This window comes from Theobroma cacao, chromosome 6, assembly GCF_053813885.1.
Source record: "Theobroma cacao isolate CCN51 chromosome 6, ASM5381388v1, whole genome shotgun sequence".
In the NCBI taxonomy this organism is placed as follows: domain Eukaryota; kingdom Viridiplantae; phylum Streptophyta; class Magnoliopsida; order Malvales; family Malvaceae; genus Theobroma; species Theobroma cacao.
Genome location: NC_142644.1, coordinates 22,137,229 through 22,162,487, shown reverse-complemented (window position 1 = coordinate 22,162,487; position 25,259 = coordinate 22,137,229). Strand labels below are relative to the sequence as shown.

The 25,259-nt window shown below is 34.9% G+C and overlaps 3 protein-coding genes across 11 annotated transcripts; 2 read left to right on the top strand and 1 right to left on the bottom strand.

The window, feature by feature from the left end:
- Positions 1-6,358: 6,358 nt before the first annotated feature.
- On the bottom strand, positions 6,359-9,773 carry LOC18595903 (uncharacterized). 9 transcript variants are annotated; one of them, XM_088807756.1, is made up of 3 exons: positions 9,605-9,773; positions 8,717-8,848; positions 6,359-7,926 (listed from the first exon to the last, which is right to left on the bottom strand). In XM_088807756.1, the coding sequence occupies exon 3, from the start codon at positions 7,849-7,851 to the stop codon at positions 6,562-6,564; it is 1,290 nt and encodes a 429-aa protein (XP_088663882.1). In that variant the 5' UTR covers positions 7,852-7,926; positions 8,717-8,848; positions 9,605-9,773; the 3' UTR covers positions 6,359-6,561. The 9 variants fall into 9 exon arrangements, with proteins under 9 accessions (XP_088663882.1, XP_017979072.2, XP_088663883.1 ...); XM_018123583.2 differs by having other exon boundaries at positions 8,723-8,848; XM_088807757.1 differs by having other exon boundaries at positions 8,717-8,843.
- A 205-nt stretch (positions 9,774-9,978) lies between these two features.
- Positions 9,979-12,721, top strand: LOC18595902 (iron-sulfur cluster assembly SufBD family protein ABCI8, chloroplastic-like). The gene is made up of 2 exons (XM_007024058.3): positions 9,979-11,649; positions 12,164-12,721. The coding sequence occupies exons 1-2, from the start codon at positions 10,210-10,212 to the stop codon at positions 12,380-12,382; spliced, it is 1,659 nt and encodes a 552-aa protein (XP_007024120.3). The 5' UTR covers positions 9,979-10,209; the 3' UTR covers positions 12,383-12,721.
- A 1,158-nt stretch (positions 12,722-13,879) lies between these two features.
- On the top strand, positions 13,880-14,529 carry LOC18595901 (uncharacterized). The gene has a single exon (XM_018122966.2). It carries the CDS (start codon positions 13,992-13,994, stop codon positions 14,322-14,324), a length of 333 nt encoding a protein of 110 aa, XP_017978455.2. The 5' UTR covers positions 13,880-13,991; the 3' UTR covers positions 14,325-14,529.
- Positions 14,530-25,259: the final 10,730 nt, after the last annotated feature.

Below are 25,259 nucleotides of genomic sequence, written 5' to 3'. Positions count from 1 at the left end.
TTTAGTTAATCAATTAATTTTTGGATAAGATTAATTTGTTCTAATTTTAGTACTTAGTAAAATTTTAGATCAATTATTTGTGAGATCGATACTCTGCTTACTTATATACTATCTATTGGATATGGATACTTGTGTAGTAGAATTTTAACTGACAATATCACCGCATCAAAGACATCAAATTAAAGCTTAACCTTAAAGCCATCATCAAACTAGGATCTATAGGCACACCTTAGTTGCCAAGCACATCCTCAAACCCCATATGCATATAATTTGCTTATCTCGAAATTTTACATCAAATATTAATCATATTTCAATTATCTCTCTTCAATATTTGGGGCACATCAGTCATCCCTAAAGGATCTCCACATTGGTATACATTTTATTAAGCTTATCCTCAAGCCATATCAAAGTAAATATTCATAGGCACACACTAGTTGCCAAAGTATCATAACAATTTCAAATCATTTTAATTTGAGCCTATCCGAAGCTATGTCACATCATTCACAAATCATATCATAATCTTTGAGTGGTCCTTCTTAGACATAATCAAATCACACATGGTGGCCAACTAGTGGAATCAAATCACACTCAAAGGCTAAGCCACTAGTGGAGCATCAAATCACGCGCATGCCGAAACAATGGATAAAGAATCAAATCATCGTCCAAAGTAATCTCCCAACAGATGGCATCATCCAAAGTAATCTCAGACAAATGGCATCATATACACAATCATCATCCGGAATAATTTTCCAAACCAATGGCATCACTCGGCGTAATCTCAAATGGGTGGCATCAAAGCACTACAGGTAAGAATCACAAGCAGGACTAACACCACTGTCCCTGCTTGCCACCATCCATACAGGTACACATATAGTCATAAGGGTAGAACTCCACTCAACGTTAAATCAGATCAATATCTGAAATTCACCCATCAGACGGAACATCGTCAAACTCATGGACCATTACTGCTTATTTAATTCATAAGTCACAATTCACATCATCCATTGGCTCCCTAACCTCATATATATGAATAACTTACGTCGAGTATCGTGGCTTAGTAGTCTCAGATACTTAGGTAGTTTCACCTCATTGTTCACACGTAAGGTCGTCATGCCTTTAACCATTCCTTATGTCCACATAAACCAAAAATCATATTTGACGAGCTTCAATTACTGATAAGCTTGATATGGTTCAAAGTTCCCTCAACCTCTAAGGCATCAAATGTTCATCATTCTCTAATAAGTTGTTCATCTAGAGTAATCTACTCCTAGATGTTCATCACAGTCATTAAACTTCCTAGTCTAAGCTCACACAATGCAGGCCACTATGTGGCTTACACTAAAGCACATAACACAACACATAGATATATTTAGCCTAGGCACATTCATCTAGGCAATCATATATACACACATATATATACATAGTTCTCTAGCCTAGGCATACTCATCTAGGCAATTAGATTCACATGCATATATATAGTTCTCTAGGCTAGGCATACTCATGTAGGCATTCATATAGCTTTTAAGTACCATGGTAGTGCATTTACCAATGCATCATGCATCACATGCATTTTATTCAAAAATAATCCCACTCATAGTGATAATCAGAGGTGCTTCACAATTTAGCTCAAATCTTTAACCTCTAATTGTCCTATAGCTCACCAACTTATTAGGTAGCTGTAACTTTCCCTTAAACACATGACAACATACAAATAATGTTATTTCCTAGCATTCGAATATGCCCAACTTTTCAAAAATAACCCAATTCCTAACAATCTAATATAGAAGCTCAAATTCTTCAACAATGAGCTAAATCCTTACCTTAGGTGTTGGGCTGTCCAAATCTTAGCTCTAAATTCAGTGCAAACTTAAAAGGAGAGGATTACACCAAATTTGAAAATAATTGGATACGAGGTTATTGACTGATTAAATCGAAAAATCAATCGATAGAAATGCATAATCTTAGCTTCTGTTCATTTTTCAAACTTAAATCTAGCTCAGAAAAGCTCTAAACAGTTTTTAAGGACTTAAAGATTCAAATGGGATAAAGAGAGAAAAAGAGAGAAAGGATTTTCCTTTGAAATGGGTGGAACACTCGAAACCCCTATTTATTTTTGCAATTATACAGGGATGTATTAATACATTTGAGAATGTATTGTTACATTCTTGATGAATTCCCTTTAAATGTATCGATAAATTTGGCCATGTATCAATACATGTCATTCAAATTGCTCTCTGCCGAAAATTTATTGACAAATTGGGAAAATCTATCGATACTTTTTCCCTTGGGTGCTATTGGCTTCAAATCTATTGATAAATTCAGATAATGTATCAATAGATGTTCATGTTTAGCCAAATCTATCAATACATTCTTGAATGTATCGATAGAAAAATCCTTTGTACACTTGTATTGTTCACCTTGTCAAGAATGTGCCAATACATTAGCTAATGTATCGATACATTTTACCTAGAATGTACATTTCCTACACTCCAACTTTCCAAAAATCCAAATTCAAACTCCCAAATCATTTCCTGCTTAGGTCACAATTTACATCATTATTACAACTCATATGTCTTGTACATATATCCTCAATTATAACATCAACTTGAATCAAAACCTCAAATTTTAAGATTCATTCTTCATTTCTCATAAAAATAGCCTAAGTGTCATAATATAGGCTTTATACCTTTAGCTTATTTAACATACCACCAAGGTCCTCAATGATTTCATAATTTCTCAAATTCATAATTTCAAACCATGGTCCAAATCCTTGATCAACTCTAAATCATATGGTTCATCAATTATTTCTTCAAAATTTTGGCTAAGCGTCTTGGTTTATACTTTTAATAACTTGGCATTTATATATGTATTATGCATCAAATACCCTTAGACATATTGAAAATTCAAGGTCATTCTCCATAGGTCATTATGTATTATCATAGATATACACATTAATTTTCAAATTAGTTTAGCCATCACCACATACAGCTCAGTATCAAAGTTAGGGGTGTTACACTTATAGAAGTTTCTACTTTGACCATGTACATGATTTCAATCAAAGTTTTGGTATTGGATACCAAATGTTGATTGCACTTCTATTATGACATGAAAATGCTAAAAAGTAGTAGAAAATTGGTTAAAGATAAAGTGGTCCTGTACGTTGGAAATGGAGCAAAGAGTTGCTACATTGAAATTAGAACTTGTCCTTTATGATTACCCTCGGTTTTGATTTAAGCACTAAAAACGACTATATATTGTTATGTTCTAGTTTTGCCTAAGAACATAGATTTGTTTTCCCACTTGTTATGAACAAAGGTGTTATCATTTAATATTAAGCACAATAGTTATTTTTTTCATTAAATGATTAGAGAATTTGATCTAATGGTCTTTATGTTGTAGGTATTGATAAACCAAAGCTCAAGATAAATGTCAATGGAACAATAATTGATAATCATTCATATTTAATGAAATATGAATTTGAATTTCTCGAAAGGTTCAAAGAATTCAGACTATGAAACTAGCTAGCATAGACTTTTCTCACTATAAAGATTGGATCAAAGTGAAAAAGACTCAAGCTAGTAGTTCATAGATTATCTTAAGTGTGAATATGATTCCTTCAAAATGGATATCCCTAGAAATTGAAAACATAATAATGTTTGATCTTGGGATAAGTCGATATCATGTTAAACATGAATTGATCTATTAAGACAAGTCTTCCTAAGCACCATTTCCTACAAAACCTCTACAAACCTTCAAATGGGTTCCATCTATATTAGTAAACAACAAAATTATATGAGTTATGGCTTGGTTGTCTTGCTTGGATAATTTGGACATACAAAGCTTATGTGAAGCATGTGTGGTTGTAGGTATATGGTATATCAAAATGGTTTGGATATTGTTCCGAATGATCAATAGTGATTGTCTCACCTTACTAAAGAAAATGTTCACTAGTAAAGTACAGTGGTAGTGTATGATACTTGAAAATTGTTCAAGAATCATAATCTTACAACGGAACCTGAGCTTATGATTTACGCATCAAATGCATAACCAAAATCATGAAATTACACAAGAACACTGAGATTAGTAAAATGCACTTTAGAAATGAAGATTCCTAGTGATGCACAACTTATATGTGATAAACCTATTAAGAACCAACATTTGACATTGATTATAAAATGACTAGAAGCCATGAGATCTTAAATGGATGGAGACCAAGAATGGACTTGGGATAATCTATAGATATGGATTAAAGATCCATAAAGGTATATATGCTTGTTAATAAAATGATTTATGAAATCAAGCAAGCACTTTGGAGTTTAACATTCAATATGATGTGAGAATCAAAAAGGTTTTGATTTCATCAAAAATAGGATGAGTCTTGTGTATACAAGAGGGTCAGTGGGAGTATAATTGTTTTCGTAAGTTATTTGTATAATTAATATATCACTTATGTAAAACAAAAGGTACCCATGCTACAATCTATATAGATTTGGCAATCTAAGGAGATGATCAAGATTTGGGAAAGGCACCCTAAGCTAAAGGAATTTAAATCTATAAAAATAGATTTAAGGTGATGCTTTGACTTACTTAATCCATGAGGACATGATGCAAAAAAAGTTTAGCATAGTTGACCTTAGGAATGACATATGCATATGATGCATTGAGAATTCTTTTACTCATGTGTAAAGCAGTCATTTGGAATGATTCCAAATGAGGATGACTACGAGTATCTATAACTTATGTCTTAATATATCTCATTTTGTTTAAGGCAACTAGAGAGACGTTTTGGATATGAGGTTCAACTTTGAACTAGAAAATGATTCCTAACATTGTTAAAGTAACAATGGAGCCATTACTTAAGGAATCAAGGTCTCATTCAAGGTCTAAAAGGTGTTATGGCATTACCATTTAATGATAGGGATTATCCAGTAGATTGGTAAATTATAATAAAGTGAGTTCCCATAAATCATTGCACCAAAAGCGACTGGTTTAGTGCAAGTGGGAGATTGTTGATATATGCCCTATAGCCAATTAGATTGGTTAAGGGATATATTGTTATTTATGCATAATCATTTGGTTAAATCCAAATACAAAAGGTTTCTTTCATCAATAAGTTCAATGATAAAGAATTATCATGTACTTATTGGATGAAGCCCTAGGAATTAAATATGCTTTGCAAAAGAATTGTAAAGAGTTACAATTATGAGATACTTATGTATCAAAGCATTATTCCTAAATAGTTTCTAGTCATTGTATTATTAAGACAAGGTATCGATAATGCTCAAAGACCACACATGTTATGTTCCTTACTTGTGAAGTAAACAACCGGTCTCATAAGTTGAAGTAAAGGGATACTTAGAATTGACATGTGGGTGCATGTTAAGGAGAGTAAATCCATTGAACATGACCCACCATGAGAAGTCCATTTGGTATCTCACTAAGTGTCTATGAAATACTTCTCATGTGTCAGTTGTATAAGTATTCTTTTGACTTGTGACATCAAATTGTCTTATACATAGAGTGCTATACATTGATACTATTTTACAAGGTTCTAACCATAGATGTCGAAATTGATGGTTATTAGGTTTAGCATGAAACATATAAAAGCAAATGAATAGTCTAGAGAGGATTCATCACCCCATATGAATCGATATGTGACATCTTTTTTTTTTTTTTTTGGCTAGTATTAACTCATGAAAATTCTTGGCCAAAGTAGTATGAATATTCAGAAAAAGAGTTTTTCGAATTTCATAGGACTTAATAAGTTAACTGCAGGAACTAATATGAAAAGACTTTAAGAAAACTCCATGCCATTCTTTAAGTCTTTTTGGGATAAATGATGAAATGAATTAATTATACTAGTAGACCGCACACTAAAAGGTTAATCAAACTATTTTGACATTCATAACATTTGGGTAATCATGATGCATTATTAAATGTCAATCTTGATCTATAAACTTGAATTAATCAACTTAAGGTTGATAATGAATGTATAAAAAAACTGTATAAGTGTATACAGGAAATATAAACCCTTAAATATACTAATTTCAAAATCTATTAATTCAATTAACCGGCTTCAAATTTTTTTAACCAATTTAATCAAAACCTTCTAACCAATTTAAACAAATTAATCAAATTAACCAAACCGAATTAATTGAATTTTTCAATTAATTCAGTTAATTTAGTATTTGATCAAATTCTGCTCACCCCTATTTTAGCCACATCACATACTTACCTATAAATTTCAATAAAACGGAAAAGAGATGTCAATCTTGGAAACAGGCACACAATGCTGTTACAGACTGCTGCAAAGATATCTTCATCACAATTCGCAGGCACGAAAAATGCAATGGAAACGAAGTCAAACGGTAAAAGGTAGATTGCAAAGAGCTCCCATTACAAATAATCCAAATTAGAGACAAAGAGTACCTAAATTTAAGTATTTTCCTTTTAACTCTCAACTATCCTCAGTCATGACTAACACAAGTCATTCTTCAAGCCATGACTTCTAAGGCTCATTCTATTCCCGCCTCTAGTTTCACAACTCGAGAAAACTAAAGACTATGCTGGTGGAATGGCATCTTTGGCATTACATTCCACACTATTGGTGTCGGCAGCCATTGAGGAACTACTAACTTCAGGTACAACCCTTCTTGGAACATCAGATTCTTCAGCAGCAGGCTTGGATTCAGATGGAATAGTTTCCGCCCCAAATATCATTATTGGTAGGCTGGTTGAGGCAGAGCATGGAACTGTCAGAGTCATTGTGGCAGTATCACTTGCAGACAATCCATCCATGTGAGATATGTCATCTCCACATATAATTTTCTTGGCATGCTCCAATTGATTATCTTGTGAAATATCTATATCTTGCCTTGACGAAGCCTGTTTTTCAAACATCTTGATTCCATTGGGTTCACAAGCCATGGCTTGAGGTTCAGGTTCAGGAAACTTGGGGGTTTGAACTATACCAAGGTCAATACCTTTCACATCATCATGAACCAATTCCTGCGGCTTAAGGTCAGAACTCAAGGCCTGGTGTTCAACTTGAGGCTTCAGATTTACAGTCTCAGTAGCTGGCAAAGTAGCAGTAAATGTTGCTGACACTGGCTCAGATGTTTTAGGTGTCTCCACATCAATATTTGGTGCCTTCATCAGTTTGAAGGCTTCAAATCCCTCCAGTGACTGATCCTGTCCTACAGCTTTATCATTCTGCAATCTAGAACCTAAGATTTGTTCTTGCAGGACTTTTTGACCCAGGGGAAGACTTGTGTCATTTATTGACAAGTTACTAGCTGGAGGAATCAGAATAGAGGCAGATTTGCTCTCACTAGCAGCTGTGGCACCAGACTGAAGCCTAGTATGTAGACCTTGGTCTGGAAGGTTAGGTGCACCATTTTTATGCTCAACAGCTTTCTCACTTTTCCCAGATGGAGGACCCACAGCATGGTGCTGGCTTTGAGGGTTTACAAATGGGATAGGAATCTCTTTTCTTTTGTACATCTTAGCATGAGGAGCCACATCATTTGCAGCAGTAATTGGCGTGAATCGGCCCGGTAGAAATACAACACCTCTCAGATGAGTGTTGGTGTCACCTACCTTAACATTAAGAAGATATCCAGCATCAAATGAACCTTCAATGACACCAGAAACCATCTGACCTACCATTTGATCAGAGGCTGGGTTACTTGTTCCCACACTCTGCTCGTTTTTCTTTAGAATGTCAGATGCAGGTGTCGCAGGTGTGCTCTCCCCTTGAACACTCTCATCCTTGCGTGGACGCCCACGTTTCCGCTTCATAGGGGGGTCCGCTGAAGGACATAAGCTAGCCCCTTGATTCTGGCTGCTCATCCTGAATAAATGGATGCACAACCTCCTTTATAGTATCTTAATATAATTCCTTTGCAATAGTCTTCCCAAATCTTCCTGCAATCACAAAAGCAATTAAAATTTTTGTCATCGATATGACCAAACAAGAACTGAGCACATTAAAATAAATGGTACAAAACAGTAGTCAATAAAGAATACGCTAATACTTCTTTTGACATGCTAGTATATCATATCGCACAGGAATCAACTACACTAAACTATATGATATCTGGAAATCCTCTAGATTATCATTAAAATAAGATTGCCTATTGGTGAAATAGCTATGTGTTCTACTTGGTGTAGGCTCAAGTAATGGTCCAAAATTTTGATATTCCTACATGCTCAATGCCATAAACAAATTAGAGTAATGTTTTAATTTTCAAACGTTTTCAATACAATAAATGGATTAGATTTGAACAGCTGATATACCTACTGAATAAAAGAGCAATTGTTGATGAACTAAGATATGCATGTCAATAAAGTTGTGTATGTAATAGGTAGATTCAAGGAAAAGTCAAATTGATATACATTCAATTACAACAAATCTTTGATATCTTAAATTGATGCTTTCCAAAATTTGGCACCAAAGCTAAGGATATACATTCATGATGGATTGTTGCTAGATTTTAATCAATACAGTGGCAAAAACTACGTGCTTCCTAGTTTCTCTTTCTACATACAATTCACTGTAGAATAAGCAGCGGATATACATTCAAGATGAATTGTTGCTAGATACCAGAATATTGTAAGATCTTCTGGCTAGCTCTATGAGAATAACTGATTTTTTTTCATTTTACAGTAAATGAAAGTATAGACATGATCTACAAAGGATATCTGGAAGTGTAACCAGGACCAAAAAATTCTGCCACAGATTCGATATCATGATCAAGGGCCAACGTTCAAGTCATAGGTTCTGCCTGATCCACTATCTTTACATTTAGCCTACAGCACTGCACTGCTGCACTGGCTGAGGCCTTCCCTGCCAATGAAATGCTAACCAAATCTTCATTTTGAACCATGATTCTTTGCCCAAGTCTCGCATTATCAAGGACATTGAGACTTGAGATAACAACAAATTTCTCAAACAAAAATAATTTCCAACAAGGAATGGTACTCAATAGAGCTAGAAGATCTGCGAGAAATGAATATGGGGAAACTCACAAATAGTAACCAAGGATGAAAGAGATAACTCCAATTTCTGTGCAGAACAAACATAAAGCCCAAATCCATTCTAAAAACGAATGCGGAACAATCTACACATTCGAAGAGGGTAACCTTTCCTATTCCAACAAAACTACATTGATCCTGGTTCAAATACACCTCGGATATAAAGAAAACTTGAGCCCTTAATCATAACCCAACTCAGTCAAGATTGAAAACATGAACACCCTTTTGATACATTTCAAATATCTCATGGGTTTTAAAAGTGAAAAAGTCACAATGGGTACGAACGAAAGAACACCATAATTTTCACCAATCTAAAGAGGCAAATGAATCTCATCTAAGCCTTGAACTAAACACACAGTCCCCAAATAAAATCTCCCACTCATTTCCATCAAGAAATAAAAGAAAGAAGGAAAGAAAGAAAAAGAAAAACCCACTAATCAGTTACGGTTTCTTTCATGTTTTTCCCATTACAAGTTTTTTTACTATGAAACCAAACCTGTAACGCAATGATAACATAAAAGTAAAACTACAGTTTTTAAGGTGGAAGAAGGAGATAAAACTAACGTACCTGCGTTGTAGGGGAGATTCCAAATCACCTGAGTGAAAAATGGGTGGTGAGATAATCAATAAACAAATCCAAAATTTGCTGATTTATTAGTTATTATAATAATAATTTTTTCTTTCTGTTTCTGCTTTTTTTTATTTTATTTTCTTTTCCTGATTTCCTTGGAGTTTAGCTGTTTGGTTCGCGGGATGGTATTATAACCGAAGCGCAAGGAAACCAGGAACGGGCGCTACGAGATGCCTGTTTTTTTTGGGCCTCTATAAACAGAAAAAGAGTATTTCGTTGGGCTTCGATTCGCCTAAAACATCAACGGATAACGAAGAACATGGGCCTCGAAGCTATCTTTTTACTCCTGGTGGGACTCGAACCCACAGTGTGCGGCGGTTGGAAGGATCAAGAAACCAGACCAATCTCAAAGTGCGTCCCTAAACGGTTCCCCAGGTCAGGAGGTACGTGTTGTCCACGAGACAATCTAACATTCTCATAGCCAAGAAAAATCACAATTCAACGATAATTATAAACTCATTCACTCATTTTAGTTTTGAGCTTCTTGGTACTATTGTTTGTTGTCTGCTTTCTTTCTCTATCCTGAAACCACAGCCATAACCATGGCTTCCTTGCTAGCCAACGGCATCTCAAGCTTCACAACACAACCCACCTCAGATTCAACCAAGTTCGCGAAAGGGTTTTATCAAAAGCTCGATTCCGTCAAAACCATGACGCAAAAACCCCCAAATTCAAGGCTTTTCAAGGTCAGAGCAGATGTGGGTTTTGATTCTCAGACCCTGACGTCAGATCCCAGCTCTTCCTCAGGTAAATCCTACGATGAGAAAATCCAGGAAATTCTTCGAAACCGTGATTATAATAAAAAATTTGGCTTTACTATGGATATTGATTCGTTTTCGATACCCAAAGGGCTTTGTAAAGAAACAATTCGTTTAATTTCTTCTTTGAAGGAAGAACCCGATTGGATGTTGGAGTTCAGATTGAATGCTTATGGGAAATTTTTGAAAATGAAAGAACCTAAGTGGTCTGATAATCGATACCCACCCATTAATTTCCAAGATATTTGTTATTACTCTGCACCCAAAAAGAAGCCTACTTTGAATAGCTTAGACGAGGCTGACCCTGAACTTCTTAAGTACTTTGATAGATTGGGTGTATCTTTGAATGAACGTAATCGATTGGCTAATGTCGCGGTTGATGCGGTTCTTGATAGTGTTTCAATTGCTACTACACATAGGAAGACTTTGGAGAAGGCTGGGGTGATTTTTTGTTCAATATCCGAGGCAATTAGGGAGTACCCTGATTTAGTTAGGAAATATTTGGGGAGAGTTGTGCCTATCGAGGATAACTATTATGCAGCTTTGAATTCAGCTGTTTTTAGTGATGGGTCATTTTGTTATATACCTAAGGATACAAAATGCCCAATGCCAATTTCAACTTATTTTCGGATCAATGCATTGGAAACTGGGCAGTTTGAGAGGACTTTGATTGTTGCTGATGAAGGGAGTTTTGTGGAGTACTTAGAAGGATGTACCGCACCTTCTTATGAAAGGAATCAACTTCATGCTGCTGTTGTTGAGTTGTATTGTGCTAAGGGTGCTGAGATTAAATACTCCACTGTGCAGAATTGGTATGCTGGCGATGAGGAAGGAAAAGGTGGGATTTATAATTTTGTTACGAAGCGTGGACTTTGTGCTGGAGATCACTCGAAGATATCATGGACCCAAGTGGAGACAGGGTCTGCAATTACTTGGAAGTACCCAAGTGTTGTTTTGGAGGGTGATGATACTGTGGGTGAGTTTTACTCTGTAGCACTTACGAATAATTATCAGCAGGCAGACACGGGAACAAAGATGATACACAAGGGTGAGAATACAAGAAGTAGGATTATCTCGAAGGGTATTTCAGCTGGAAATTCAAGAAACTGTTACAGAGGGCTTGTTCAGGTTCAATCAAAAGCAGAGAACGCTAGGAATTCCTCACAATGTGATTCAATGCTAATTGGTGATAATGCTGCTGCAAATACGTATCCTTACATCCAGGTACATATGCTTATTTATTGGCTTTTTTTTCCCTATATTGCATTAAATACTTGTGTCTTCACTAGTTTTGTGTACCTTTTTCTTTATGATTTTATCATGTGGGTAAGTAGGTGGCTCCCCTTTTTTTTTATTTGCTTTTCCTGTTTACCCATGGAATATGCTGCGGTGAAATTCAAGCTTTTGAATTGATATTTTGGAGCATGCATGTGTGTGTTTTTCCTGTTTGTTCCAACTCCTTGTCTGTCTGTGTGTAATACTCTATCCTTACCATGTTTACTCTCATAACCAACAAGAGCTCCTTTATTCAACCTCCATGAATAGAATACTGGAATGCTAGTTGGGGTAGAACTTGATTCTCATCCTTGTTTTGACAGAAATCTCCTTGATGTTTGTACTGTCATAGTTACTTCTTTACAGTGGCATTACTATGTCTGATTTACAGCTCTTATTTGTTGCATCAAGAAACTAGGGGCTATATTTTGTTGCTTATGATTGGATTGCTGTTACTTAACAGGTTAAGAATCCCTCAGCTCGCGTTGAACATGAAGCCAGCACTTCCAAAATCGGTGAAGATCAATTATTTTACTTTCAGCAGAGAGGAATTGACTATGAGAAGGCCATGGCTGCGATGATTTCTGGGTTTTGCCGCGATGTTTTCAATGAGCTTCCTGATGAGTTTGGTGCTGAGGTGAACCAACTCATGAGTTTGAAGCTTGAGGGATCCGTGGGTTAAGCATGATTTGATGTTCACTCAATTTAGGTTATGCTGGATAATGAGATAATTTTGTCAGTGAATTAAATGATGTTTGAGTTCATGAGGATCCTTTTGTAAATGACTAGTTAGCTTTAATGCACTTTACTGACCCCTGAGTGTCCATTGGAACGATAAAATTCATGTTTCATGTAAATGTACACCTAACCTCTGTATATATACTTATTTCTTGACCTAGAACCTTGAACAACTGTATACGAGTTCATACATAGGCAAAATTTTGTTTGATGTGAAGTCTTATGTATTGCTGTGATATTGAGCATTGGAAATAGAGGAATGAGATTAAAGTTTCTCTTGTTACTTTGGCTTGAACCATGGGTTCCAATAATTTTTATTCTTGCTACTTATCTTTGATATCATTCTTCGGTTGAGATTAATCAGGATAGACCCTTGGCAAACAGAGGAAAAGGAGCTGCCTTGCTTAACGTAGGATAACCTTAGAAGTGTTGATGGAGATGAGACTCGATCAAATACAAGTATGAACAGAAGAGACCAACAAGCTTCAATGCTTGCTCAAATAATTTAACAACTATCATTGGTGGGGCTGACTTGCAGAAAGGAGTTGTCTAACCGTTTTGGCTTTAGCCTTTGTCCCCTCACCTTGTTTGACACTTATTTTGTTTTAATTACTAATTTTTTTCCTTTTCAAAGATGCTTCATGCCGGTGGAAATTTGGTCTGTTTTATATTTGCCCCTTTGACTTCAGAGCTCTCCTCACTCTCTCTCTCTCTGGCCCAACCACTAAAATAGATACCGTCTTCGTACACTCAAACTTTTACCCCGAGGGTCAGCTCTCTGATCACACAAACAGCGGGATGGTATAATTCAGTGTATGCTATAGTGAAGAACAAGAAATAAGAAAAATAACATATATATACATAGAGCAAAAACCAACATTAGAAACATATTTATGGTAATATTCATCACTATAATTTTGGGGATTCCAGCTTATACCAGGCATTCAACTACATGGGTCATTTTACTCTCCTTTGTTCTGCTGCTGCCTGAATATAATTTGATGGTAGAAATAGGTATGCAATTTAACTAATTGAATCCCACAGAGCAGAGTTGTTCTCTGTATTTTAACCCCTAAGTCCAAGATGCATATTGATTCATTGATTACCTCATGGGATTCTGACGTTAATGATAAAATATAAACATACTTAGCTCACGTCAGTACCTTCGACATACTGCATGCTATGGTTGGCAGTTTGGAGCAGCCTGTACTTATTTATGTTTAGTATTAAAGAACACCCAAATTTAACTTGATGAAACCTGAAAAAGGAAATATTTAATTTGTTGGAAGAGAAAAGGCCTTGTGATTATCTAGTGGCATGCTGGTCCCGAGCAGGTCAGTTTTCACACTGATGTAAGGCCAGCTAATAAAAAACCAAATTTTCTCCCCCAAATTTCATATTAGTGCACATGTAGGGCTTCATCAGCATATGACATCCTCGATGCCTTAGTTCCGTCTATAAATATCGTTTCAAGCCTAAGTCACATCTGTCTCTTGTTCCACTCCTTATTTCTTTCAACTTTCCCTGGTAGTAAAGTTTATCCCTGGAGAAAAATGGCTCTTCTGAGGAGATCATATGCTTACTCCAAGGTGGATAAGGAAGACCCAGAAGAGATCATCCATCGACGGGCACAGTTCTTGATCTACAAAGCGCTGGAGCAAGCAGATTCCAGAAGAAAATCATCGTTTCTACGAATCAGATTGTGTAGGCTGAAGGTGAAGATCGGTAGAAGATTGAAGAAGTTGAGGAAGTGTGCGTTGGTTTGTATTTCTGCGCCAAGAGCTGGTGTTTACAAGCAGGTTATTGGTCAATTGAAAACTTGGAGACGCTTGTTTAGCCTTGGTGGAGGAACCATTTCCAGCCTCCCTCGTCCTTTGTTGGCTTAAAGATATGCTACATAAAGTTTTTCTCCTTCTGCTTTGTTAAGAATAAGAGTGATTGTGTTTTCTTCTTGTTGCAGTGACAAGATTTTCTTGCTTCTTTTCTGGTATTATCTTGGCATTGTCTCTTTTTGTTCAACACATTACTCAGAGCTTCCCAACTGAAAAATAGATCATTCCGAAATCTAGTTTCCTTGTTGCCTTGAAACCATTTTCTTTGCCCCCCTTTCTGTTGCATATGCAAAGAACATAACCAAATCAATGACGACATGATCAATGGAACAAAAGATATAACAGGCTTGATCAGATGCACACCAATATGCTTGAAGGGTCATCGGCTATGACAAGCCTGCAAATACGCAGATAGTTTGTGGTAACTGCTGGTGAGTAAGAGAAGATAGAGCCTGTTCCATTGATTTTTCAAATCAACCCAAAAGAAGGGGATCCTTGTCAGATTGTGGTCCTCATTCCAGCTAGGGTCCTCTGCAAATTTAGGATTGAACCCAAACCGAGATTTGAGACATGTCACATGGGTTCAACTGCCTTTAGCAGTTAGCTCATTACTGAGATGTTGGAGACAAAGCAAGCACATACAAAGATTGAAAGCCAGACACTATACCCTCTTTCCCATCATGCCGGACTGTCCTGACTGTACTCCCCCCTAGAATTAAATAATTAATTATTGATTGGCTCGATGCCGGTGGCCAAGTGGCCTCTGGTCAACCCAGCAAGAACAATCTGGCCTAATAATGCTCTTAAAAAAGCTGCTCTTTTTGGGTTCTCGAATAGAACATTGGATATTCTACTTCTTTGATTTCACATTCAAACTAGCAAAGAATCCATGGATGGCACCCGTTTCTTCATCAAAATTCGCATGATCATATTCATGCACCGCACACCTATCAAAAGCTTGTGACCACGTTTAGGCCTCAAATTTCGCATATCAGTGTCACTGACAAGCTTAAAGTAAAGCAGCAAGCTTCACATTCCATACGGCTTCACATGTTATTGATTGAGGTTAATTGATCATGTCACATGTTTTTTTTTCTTCTTCTTTCTTTGAATATTTTTCATCAAATAGCTATTTTCAGTATACATTAAAGTCAACAAAAAAGTCAAAGAAAGACAAACACGTAAAAATGGAAAAAGAATGTAGTATATTTCCACTTTTATATGAGATTAGGATTGGTCTCAAAAATTGTTAATCAGGGACTTCGACCTTTATTAATATATAAGTTAATTTCACAAGATCAACCGCAATTTGATTTAGAAATTTTCGTCTGTATAAAACTAAAGGAAAATCAATATTGTCAATATATTCATACAATACATAATATTTCATTAGAATTTTTTAGAGTTTTATATAAAACGGTTTATGCAATTAAATTCCTATTCTTTTATTGTAATAAAAAAATCTCTATCTTTTTACTTTTAACCGTTATCAAATTCAATGTAAACTAATATTTTTTACTCATATGACATACAACATGGAAACTGATGTAGTCACGTAACTATATGACAATTGATGACAAATGGGTCACATGACCACCTCATATGCTACATGGATAAAATATATTAACCGGTATTATTGTTGTTAAGATTAAGGGCTTGTATGAGTCCAAATAAAAAAAAAATAAAGACTCGTTTAAGTACAATAAGAGTGTAGTTATATAAATTGACGTAGTTCAATTGAATTTTTTTCTAGTGGTGTAAAATATAAGAAAGAACATGATGAAAGATAAGCCTAAAATTCTATTACGAAATTGATGGGCTGATGCTGAGGCATGGGCCATAGGTTAATCCAAAGAAAACATTGGGCCTAAGGTAAGTAGACGTTTCCCCTGGGCTTCACACTGAGGGTCCAAACTCTGGTTGATGACGTGGATTCTCATCCTAAGCAGAGCCAATCCAACATTGATATTTAAGGTACATTTGATAATTGGAAAATAACGTATCGAGGAATAATTTTTTTTGTCTAAAATATTTAGTAAAAAAATTAATTTTTTATATTATTTAGATTAACTGTTGAAAATATTTTTTGTTAGTTAAATTATTTTATAAAAAATATAAATTTTTCAGGAAAGTATTTTCTTAAAAAATTATTATTTTTATTGTTTGGATAATATTGTAGATAATACTTTTTTATTTAAAAAGATTAATATTATTTAATTAATTTTTATAATAATAATTTCAAAATCATTTATAATTTTTTTTACTCAATAAGCTGTGAATTTATTATGGATAAAAATCTGTTATCCAAAAATCTGAAGGAAAAAAAAAACTCAAAATCAATGGAAGAGAAAGAGAAAATAAGCTAGTGAGCTTGTCTTTATCCCATTTTCAAGCTCTGTTTTTCACATCTCTAATATTATAAGATACAAACAAAACCAATAACTTGAAAAAGAAGTCAACAATGAGTCAATCAACAAATCTTTCTTTATTTTTTTTATTTTTCCTTTGGGTTGATGGGTCTCCACCAGTTGTAAGGCTATCAACAACAAAGCTGCTGCAACTTGTTGATCTACGATGGATGGCAAATGTTGGCAACGGAAAAGAAAGAAAGAGATTTGCTAGTAAAGAAGGTGTAAAGATAGAAAGGGAAACCATAAAGTAGAGAAGGAGGTTGTAGAGGTTTAGTTGGAATCATGGCTTGTGAGAGATTTTTTTTTTTATATAATTGGAAGAGGAGAGATTTGAACCCTACTCTTTACACAGGGAGATTATACACCAACCAATAAGCCAAATGCTCGGGTGCTCATGACTTGTGAGGGTTGTTGATGGAGGAGGTCGACGGAGGAGAAAGTTCAACGCAAACAGGAACAAGCAAGGTAAGGTCGGGACAAAAGAAAAGAAGGAAAGGGACACAGTGAGTCAGTTTTTTTAGCCAAGAAAATTTTCTTACGTCCATCAAGGGCATAAGACAATTTACAAAGTCAATCGGTTATTTTCAGTTGACTTATAAAATTTTTTTCCTTCTTGAAATTATTTTCAATCTTCCGAACACTCAAAATGGCTGAAAATATTTTCTGAAAATCATTCTCACCCGTACCAAAAGAAACCTTAGTAACGAAATTGATACTTTAGTTTCCACGTTTTCTTTATATTGTAGTACATTTATTAATGATACGAGTTAATTCAAATATATTGTTGATTAGGTTATTTGAATTATTTATTGGTGATTTTGTTTTTGGATGCTGAAAACTTGGAGCTTTGGTTTGCTTTTGAGCTTGGTAAAAGCTAAGGAAATTGTTTAGGGATATGATAGTTTCGAAATTTTGATGAATGTGTGTGCAATTGTTGGAAATTTTATGTGTTAGTGTTTGAATTTAGTGGAGAAATGAGTGTGGTAGGGTTTGATATTGGAAATGAGTACTGCATTATCGCAGTTGCTAAGTGTCATGGTCCTCGCGTCGACGTAAATCTCACATCATCAAGATAATGCTCCCAGCGAGTGAGCCACAAAGTTCCACATCGAAGAGAAACTCTTAGCGAGGTGTAAGGGTGGATTTCATGGTCCTAGATAAGGGAGCCATGAATTTCACATGGCTATGTACTAGAGTTATACTAGGAAATATAAGGGTTTACACCACCTTTAACTTGTGATGCGCCTTTTGTGGGACAAAACCGTGAGGCCAGCAAGCCAAAACAGATAATATCTCACAAGAGTTGGTGTGGACCGTGACAATTGGTATAAAAGTGAACTTTGAGTATTAACAATGTGCCGCTGAGGATAGTGGACCCTTGTTGAAATGAGGGAGGTTGTCACGGTCCTCGCATGGACGTGAATCCCACATCGTCGAGGTAATGCTTCCAGCGGGTGAGCCACAAAGTCCCATATCAAAGAGAAACTCCCAGCGAGGAGTAAGGGTGGATGCCATAGTCCTAGAAAGGAGAGCCATAAATTCCACATTGGCTATGTACTACAGTGATATTGGGAATATAAGGGTTCACACCACCTTTCACCTGTAAGGTGCCTTTTGTGAGACAAAACCATGAGGCTAGCAAGCCAAAGCGGATAATACCTCACAAGGGTTGGTGTGGACCGTGACTAAGTAACGTCAATATTAATGTGTTGTTGAATGATGAATCGAAGTGCAAGATACTTATTATTGTTTTATTTGGTGAGACTTTATTTTACAGGTTAAGAGATCGATTGCTAAGAAGTTTAACGAACTTGAGATAGAGAACGAACTCAAGTTGTTCCCTTTTGAAACTTTTGAGAGTCCTTATGGTGGAATTTTGATCCGATTACAGTTTATTGGGGAGACTCATGAATTTACTCTTGTACAAATTTTAGGGGTAAGCAAATTATTGAAAAGAGTTTGGAAATGTGTGTTTTAGATTACATGATTAGAATTCCATCTTACTTGATTGATATACAAAGACATACTTATATTAATGCAGTAGTGATTACTAGATCGAAGTCGTTGATATTGTTGCATGATTGTATTGCCACCACCCTTGGTTATGGAATTTACAAGATTGATTTCTCTAATTTTGGCCCAATTTATATTGTTTTCGTGGATATCAGTCATTATGACACACAAATCTTAGTTGCATCATTTGAGATTGGACAAATGAAAATTATCTCATGCTTTTGAAGGGAGCTTTGGAGGAAAAGACTTTGATGAAGTTTTGTTCAATTATTTTCCATCCCAATTTAAGGAGCAATATCTATTGATGTTTATACAAATATAAAGGTTTCTATTAAGATAAAGGAAGGCATTGTGTGATATACTGAAGAAATTCTTCAGTGCAAATACAAAAGCATAACTTAATATAAAGAGCTTGATGGATGAGAAAGATGTTAAGGGTTCTATCAAGAAGGAAGAGTTTAAGAGGTTGTCATTAGACTTGTTAAAAAGGATTAGTGTCCTTTGTCACAAGGCTTTGTGTCATGATCAACACCAACCCTTGTGAGTTATTGTTCACTTTAACTAGTTTACCTCATGGTTTTGTCTTAAAAAAGGTGCCTTATAGGTTGAAGATAGTGTGAACCCTTAAATTCTCAGTATCACTTTAGTACACAGCTGATATGGGATTCATGGCTCCCTTTTAGGACCATTACATCCTCTTTTGGCTGTCCATTGGGAGCTTCTTTTCAATGTGGGATTTATGGCTCCCTACCAGGACCATGTATTCTTTTCGATGTATTCTATTTATATTTGAAAACTAAACCTGATAATTAGGGCTTAGAATAAGTGTAGAGCCCATAAAACTTTAGTTAACCCGCATCATTTCCTTTTATACAGCATTTTTTTCAATTTTTCCTCTTCGATGCCGCGTGTCACAGTCCACACCAACCCTTGTGAGGTATTGTCCACTTTGACTCACTAACCTCACGATTTTGTCCCACAAAAGGCATCTCACTAGTTGAAAGTGGTGTGAAGCCTTATATGCCCAATATCACTCTAGTACATAACCGATGTGGAATTCATGGCTCCCTTCTCTAGGACCATGACATCTTCTCTTACTCCCCGCTAGGAGTTTATCTTTAATGTTGGACTTTGTGGCTCTACCCGCTAAGAGTATTACCTCGACGATGTGGCAGTCATGTCTAAGCGAAGACCATGACATCTTCTCTCACTTCAACAAGGGTCCATTGTCTTTAATTGTAAATCACTAGTATCCTGAATCCACTTTGATACCAATTGTCATGAAATACACTCATTCGCTTAAGTATTTGATAGTCCATGTAACGCTTAAATGGACGCTTCCACTCAAGCTAGCTAATAACACAAATCTTAACAAACAACAATAATAGTCACAAATTAGATTAAGGCAATGCAATATCAAATCCAGAAGGCACAACGAATGCAATATATTTAAACATTGGAGCCATATAAAAAAAATATTTTATTAATATTGAAATAAGTATAAAGGGACTCAAAAACACCACCATCGGGCCATAGGGGCAACCTTAGATGACTCACCACTAACATACTTTTCCTAGTGAGGTAATCCAATAACCCACCGACTGCTCACCCCTTATAAAAAGATTACGAGGTTTTACAAGTATTTCACGAATAGTCATTACAATGTGTGAGATGAGGCATTCTTTTCCTAAAAGGGCCTTTCCCCTAAAGACTTAACAAGGATTTTTAGAACTGTCACCAAATGCCATTACAATGTTTGAAAGGGGGACACCTTCTTTGCAGGTACAAAAGACTTAATCTCCTATGCAATTTTACCCTATTAGAGCCTATACAAGGTTGGCTCATGACACAATGTCACACCCTATTTATGCTACATGTCATAGACTATTCTCCTTCGCTTAAGTATGCGATAGTTCGTGCGGCGCTTCAGTGGACACTTCCACACAAGCCAACCAATAACTCGTTTATATCTGATCAAACATCAACAATATTATCAAATTAGACTAACGCAATGCACGTCAAAATCATAAGGCATACCAAATGCTATATACGCAACCATTGGGCCATATAAAGGAAAATGTTTTATTAATACGAAAATAAGTACAAAAGGACCAAGACAAGCCATCGTCGGGTCATAAGGGCAACCTTAGATGATTCACGACAAACATAACTTTACCATTGAGGTAGCCCAATAATCAGACGACTGCTCACCTCCTATAAAGATTTTACAAGATTTTACAAATATTCCACCAATAGCCATTACAATACTTAAGATGGGAACATCCCTTTCTTAAAGGGTCTTCCCTTTAAAGACTTAACAAAAATTTCTACAAGTGTCACCAAGTGCCATTACAATGTTTGAAGGGGGGACATCTCACTTGAAAGTACAAATGACTTAAACTCCTAGGGAATTCTACCCTGTCATGGCCTTATACAACGTTGGCTTATGACACTGCAGCACTCCCTTTACTTCATGCCTTCTCTCATTGACTACTACACTTCGTCAACTTCCAATACAATTTTCTCCATCTTCAAGGCAAAACTTGGCAAAATTATCTTCATAAAAGTTGTAGGTTTGTCTCTTATGTTGCCAATAGTTTAATAATCACCTCATTTGGAGATATGGATTGGAAGTTATTCTCAAAATATCATGACATATATGAACAGAGCCTAGACTCTTTAAACACCTTTCTTTACCAAATTGAACCTTATTCTTTTAGAGTCCTACAAAAACATAACAATGAATAAATAATAACTAAACTAAGGAAAATAAACATAAAATTAGAATAAAATAAAATAACTTAATAAAAATAAACTAATTAAAAAATAACTAAAAATAACTAAATCCTAACCTAAACTCAAGAATTTAACTAACTTTTAAAAACAAATTGAGATAAAAATAATTCTATAGAATAGAATTATCACATTTGCCCCTTTTAAATTTTTTTTTTTGTAGTTTCTTTGTATACATATTGCATCCCATGCAAACGTATCATCAAAGAATTAAATTTACTACCACTAACCTTTTTATGTGTGAGACAAATATACTTGTACATTCTTTCAAATCCAACTCGTTTGGATCCCTTTTGATAGAATGGTGTGTATAACTCCAATGAAAAAGTCATATTTAGTAAAATCATCTAATATGAATAATAGAAATTCAATATATCCTACTGAATCCATGGAGTTCTCATACATTTTAAGTATATTGATTATGCATCTTTATGCACAAAATGCATAAAGTTCATAGACTAAAAGCGGGATATAGAAATCCATCATGGCCACCCAAATGTTAGAAGAGTCAAGATGGTTTGACTCAACTTTTCAGTGATTGACCTTTCAGTGTAATTCATTCCTTTATCATATATCCCAGAGATGATAAGAACATGATGTAGTGTATACTTTTATTGATCTTCATATTTGTTCTTGCAATTATATCATTAACTTTACAAAGACTTATAAAACTCCTTTCATAATCTTTAAGGCACTTTGGCCAAGGACTTCAATAAGCTAATATCAATCAAGAACAATTAGGATATGTCCCCTGAATCACTTGGGGTATTGATTTCTATCTTAACCATCCATTTGCCTTCACATGTTTCATGTTATACCCAACAACATCTTGTGTAGGTATCTTTGGTAAGACCCCGTAAAGATGAAATGAAAGTATAACACTTCACATAGAAAACAATCTGGTGTCTGAAGTCTAAGAAATACTTACACAACTACCACATGAGAAATATTGTATAGACATTAAACTAAGATACCAAATGCACCTCTAATGGCAACACATGTTCAGCAAACTTGTTCTAAAAACAAGCACCCATATTCTAGTTTCAAGTATCTCTATACTTTAATCTATGAGATCAGTTGCTTACTTCTCAAGTAAGGAACATATAATGTACTAGTCTATAAGCATCATTGATGTCTGTCAGTTAAAATTCTACTACGCAAGTATACGTATCGAATAAATAATATATACGTAAGTAGAGTATTGATCTCATAAAGAATTGATCTAAAATTTTACTAAGTACTAAAATTAGAACAATTTAATCTTATCTAAACACTCAAAATTAATTGATTAATTAAAACTAATTAACTAAATTTTAGACCAACAAGAAAAATCAAAGTAATAATATCTTGAGTAAATATCAAATCAAACAAGCCTAGGATTACAATATCCCTCACACTTCATCTAAATCTTACCTTTTTTTCTTAACTTATTTCAATGGGTTGAATTGCTAACCTAGAGTCCTAAATTATTTATAAGGGTCTCCCTACTCATCTTATAAAAATATCTATTTTAACCAAAACACTATATCCATATGTGAATTAAAATTAAAATAGATTCATTAAGTTCAGGTTCTAATCTGGCTACATATGGCCTATAGATATATCTCTATCCTATACGCAAATCAAGTAATATGATCATATGCTATCCCAATTTTAGTCTACACTAAACTCTCTTTTCGAAGTTTGTTTAGATTCCTAAATCAATTTAGTTGGTGGCCAGGCAATTACAAGCATTGAGAACAAATTAGAATAAATAATTCTAATCTCATTAAAGATAAGCAAGAAAGAGATTAAAAATTTAGATTACATGTGAGTTCAATTGCAATCCTAGAAAAATAGTTTGGTTCATAATATCTAATAAAAACTTTATCCAAACAAAATTAGCCATTAATCCAAGTCAAAGAAAATAAGAAAAACACAAAAGTAAAAAGAGAAAACTAATAGTTGAAGCTTTTGATCTTGATTCTCCCTCCAATTCTCTTGCTTTCTTACATTGTTTTTGGCTCTTTTTCTCCATAAAAATTGCTTGCTACCTCTTCCTAAAAACCTCTGAAAAAGGCCCCTTAAATAGCCTCCAAAAGCCCTAGCTTCCACAATCCTGTAAGCTTGTTATTTTTGGAAAATACAGTGAGGGCCACGGCTCTCATTTTCCAGAGCCGTGTCTCTCAAAGGTGCTGCTCAATTTTATTCTTCTGGTGCAGTACTTTCACTTCGACAAAGATTTTGACCACATTCCAGTTAGAATTGGGCAAAGTGGTAAACATCAAAGTTGTAGCCCTGCCTCTTAGCTTTCTAATGGTCAAAAAAGTATGTCATTTAAACTTCTGTAGTAGGAGATAAACTTGAAAAACCAAAATATATGCAAACAGAGCATCAGTCCATTGTGCACCTTTCTTCACCAATTGAAATTATTTTTGATCCTACTCCTACAAAAACATAAAATAATTATAAATAACATAAAACTAGTATTATTAACTTAAAATAAACATTTAAACATAAATTAAATTAAACTAATAAAATAAACAAAAGCACCTAAATTTGATCCTAAATCTAGTCTAACTTAGACTAATTAGGTATTTAATCTCCCGTTAAATATATGTATTTGATGCACTCATCAATGTCTAGTCTCAACAATACATCAACCAAGAACATTTAAAGATTATGCTTTAATGCATAAGGATCTCCTAATTGTAACACTTTACAATTCCCTTGCAAGGCATATTAATCTCATGGACTTCATCCAATAAATTTATATTCATTGTCTTATTGATGAAGGAAAACCTCTAATCATTTAGCATGAATGATATGATTGCATGATTGGATCTAAGCCTTGATCAATCCAATTGGTTGCAGGGCTTATTCCAACATTTTAGTCATGTCCTTAATATCTAGCATCAAGGTAAAGAAGTTCTAACAAACCCCCAAATTGATCCTTTTTGTATCCATTCTCGCAGCTTCTGCCAAGCCATATTCTCCACATTATCAAGGAAAAATTAATTCCTTAGTTCTCGCTTAAGGTCACCCCAAGTGTTAATAGGGTGATAACTCTATGATATAGAGTTATTTGAGCTTAATTTTAATGGTAATTTAGTTTAGTTCTTGTAGTAATACATAAAATTAGTAGATTTTATTTAATTATTTTAAATTAGTTAATTTAAATGAGTCAATCTAATCTTAGTTAATTTTATGCTTAATTTGGTGTTAATGTGGTTAAGATAGGTTGTTATTGATTTATTTGTGTTTTTGTAGGTATTTGATAAAAGAAGAATTTTATTGGAAGAAGAAGAGCAATTTCAAGGTACAGACTTACACTGCATATGTTTCGGTATTTTAGCCATAACTCTCTCTACAGAGCTCCAAATGAGATTACTCTTGAACCATTGGAAAGATAAAAGAAAAAGCTACAACTTTCATGTCTAACACTTCATTCAGTTCAGCCTGAAAGGTGGTCAAAAATCTTCTCAAATTTAACATACTGTAACAATCCTAAAGCAATTACAATTTCTGTTAATTAATTGGGTAAGGCTGCGACCTATGTAGTCTGATGAGAAAATCCTGGTTGGAATTGACTTCTTTCTTCACCCAACTTAGTCTAACTTCAAAACCCTATAAAAACAACTTTTCAGAGGACTTCTAGGGAGGAAAAAAGGAGAAACCAGATTTACAGCTGAGATTTAGGTCACAAAATCGTTGAAAAACAAGTCTCGTTGGAGCTGAAAAGAAATTGAAGGATTCAAGAAGATTTGGAGATGAAGAGTTTCACTCTTGGAGT